General features: G+C 33.6%; 1 protein-coding gene across 1 annotated transcript; it reads right to left on the reverse strand.

Annotated features, from left to right (window-relative positions):
- Positions 1-530: 530 nt before the first annotated feature.
- Positions 531-1,439, reverse strand: Tsp_14893 (conserved hypothetical protein; the record flags this gene model as incomplete). The annotated part of the gene is made up of 5 exons (XM_003370297.1): positions 531-641; positions 805-1,019; positions 1,058-1,112; positions 1,220-1,309; positions 1,389-1,439. Coding segments are annotated over 5 exons (522 nt in total), but the record flags the coding sequence as incomplete, so codon positions are not given.
- Positions 1,440-1,569: the final 130 nt, after the last annotated feature.

Consider the following 1,569-nt stretch of genomic DNA (forward strand, 5'->3'; position numbering starts at 1 on the left):
GTTGTTGTAATAATGACAATAACTGTTGCAAAATTATCATTATTACAGTTTTCAACGCCATGTTTTCTTCTTATACAGTATTCGACTTTTCCAAGCTTTGTCATATTTTGTCCCGTAAATGTTGTTTTGCATCTTTATCATTGTGTAAGTGGATTTTTTTAATTTATTTTTCTGCCGCTGCCTGAATCAGCGTGCAAGCAATTCTAACTTGTAACGTTCCTTGTTTTTTTTCTCTCTCTTTTCTTTGTTGTTTTGCTGCTAATTTTAAGCTGTTCAACAGGACGCGTTCATTCACTTCGGGTCTTGTCACTGTTGCAACTGTTGTTGTATGCGATAATTTTTGTCCATTTTGTGCGTGTTATATACGGTTGCGCTCGTCACTTCGGGTCACTTTTTGTCCCTTGAAAAAAATTCATGGAAAAGAAAGTAATCATCTGTTCTCTCTCTCTCTCCTCTTCTCTTATTTATATGAATATACATATACACATATAAGTATATTTATTCATTTATTTGTTTATTTGTTTGTTTAATTACTGTCCCATGGTATACTTTTTATATATATCATCCGCAGCCGGTAATAGCTGCTTTTTTATTTTATTTTTGTTATCGTCATCATTGTATCTTTTGCTTTTTCTTCTCTTCTCAAATAAGCAAAAGTATATATATTATCATCTATACACATATACATACATATTTATTTATATATTCATTCATTCATTCATTCACTACATTTCATCCTCTCTTAGCATTCTTTTGTCACTTTCACTGTCATATGTACTGTCGTTATTTATTAATCAATTTTACGTTTTCTTTCTTGTTAACTGTTCGGTTGAGAACGACCGTACTGAAAGAAAGCGAGTGGATTGCTATTTCCTTATATCTGCATTGGCATGTTTTGTTATGCCAATTATAGAATTTGATAAACGAAACTGACTGACTACCTGTTACCTTACCAGATAAAAAAATGCGCTGTTCACCGCAACATTGCAGTGTTTGCTTGCTTTTACACCCACAGGGATCTACGACAGTATCATCATCAACAATTTATTACACTCACCTTCTGTTGTTTTGGTTTCCATTTGAATTTGTCTCACGGTATGGTGGTTTTGTTTCTTTATATATAAGCATTACAGATGAACTGTATGAGAATCAATAACTATTTTGAATATGGTATATTAGATTAGAATCTACTAAAGAGATTGTGAATGTTCCTATTCACTGACATGAATATTGCACGCTCTGATCCCAATTTGTGCTCACGAATTAGTAGAACAACCTGACCCACAAATGGAGAAGCTCTGATCGTGAACTATATGTATTCATTATTGTTGTTTAGCTGATATGGAACAGATTTTTTACACTCTACCTATTTAATAAGACGTATGTACATGGTTGACTACTACCACATCCATCGCTAATGAGTCTACTCCTACTGTAAGCTAAATATTGAATGATTATGTTGAAATCAAAATTATGGGAGAGACACTGTATGTCCATGACTGCTCTAGGTCTCCGATCTTGAGCTGAAACGCTACTAAGAGCACTACACTTGTGTAAACCTTGTGTCCA

Source organism: Trichinella spiralis (assembly GCF_000181795.1).
Source record: "Trichinella spiralis strain ISS 195 chromosome Unknown Scfld985, whole genome shotgun sequence".
NCBI lineage: Eukaryota > Metazoa > Nematoda > Enoplea > Trichinellida > Trichinellidae > Trichinella > Trichinella spiralis.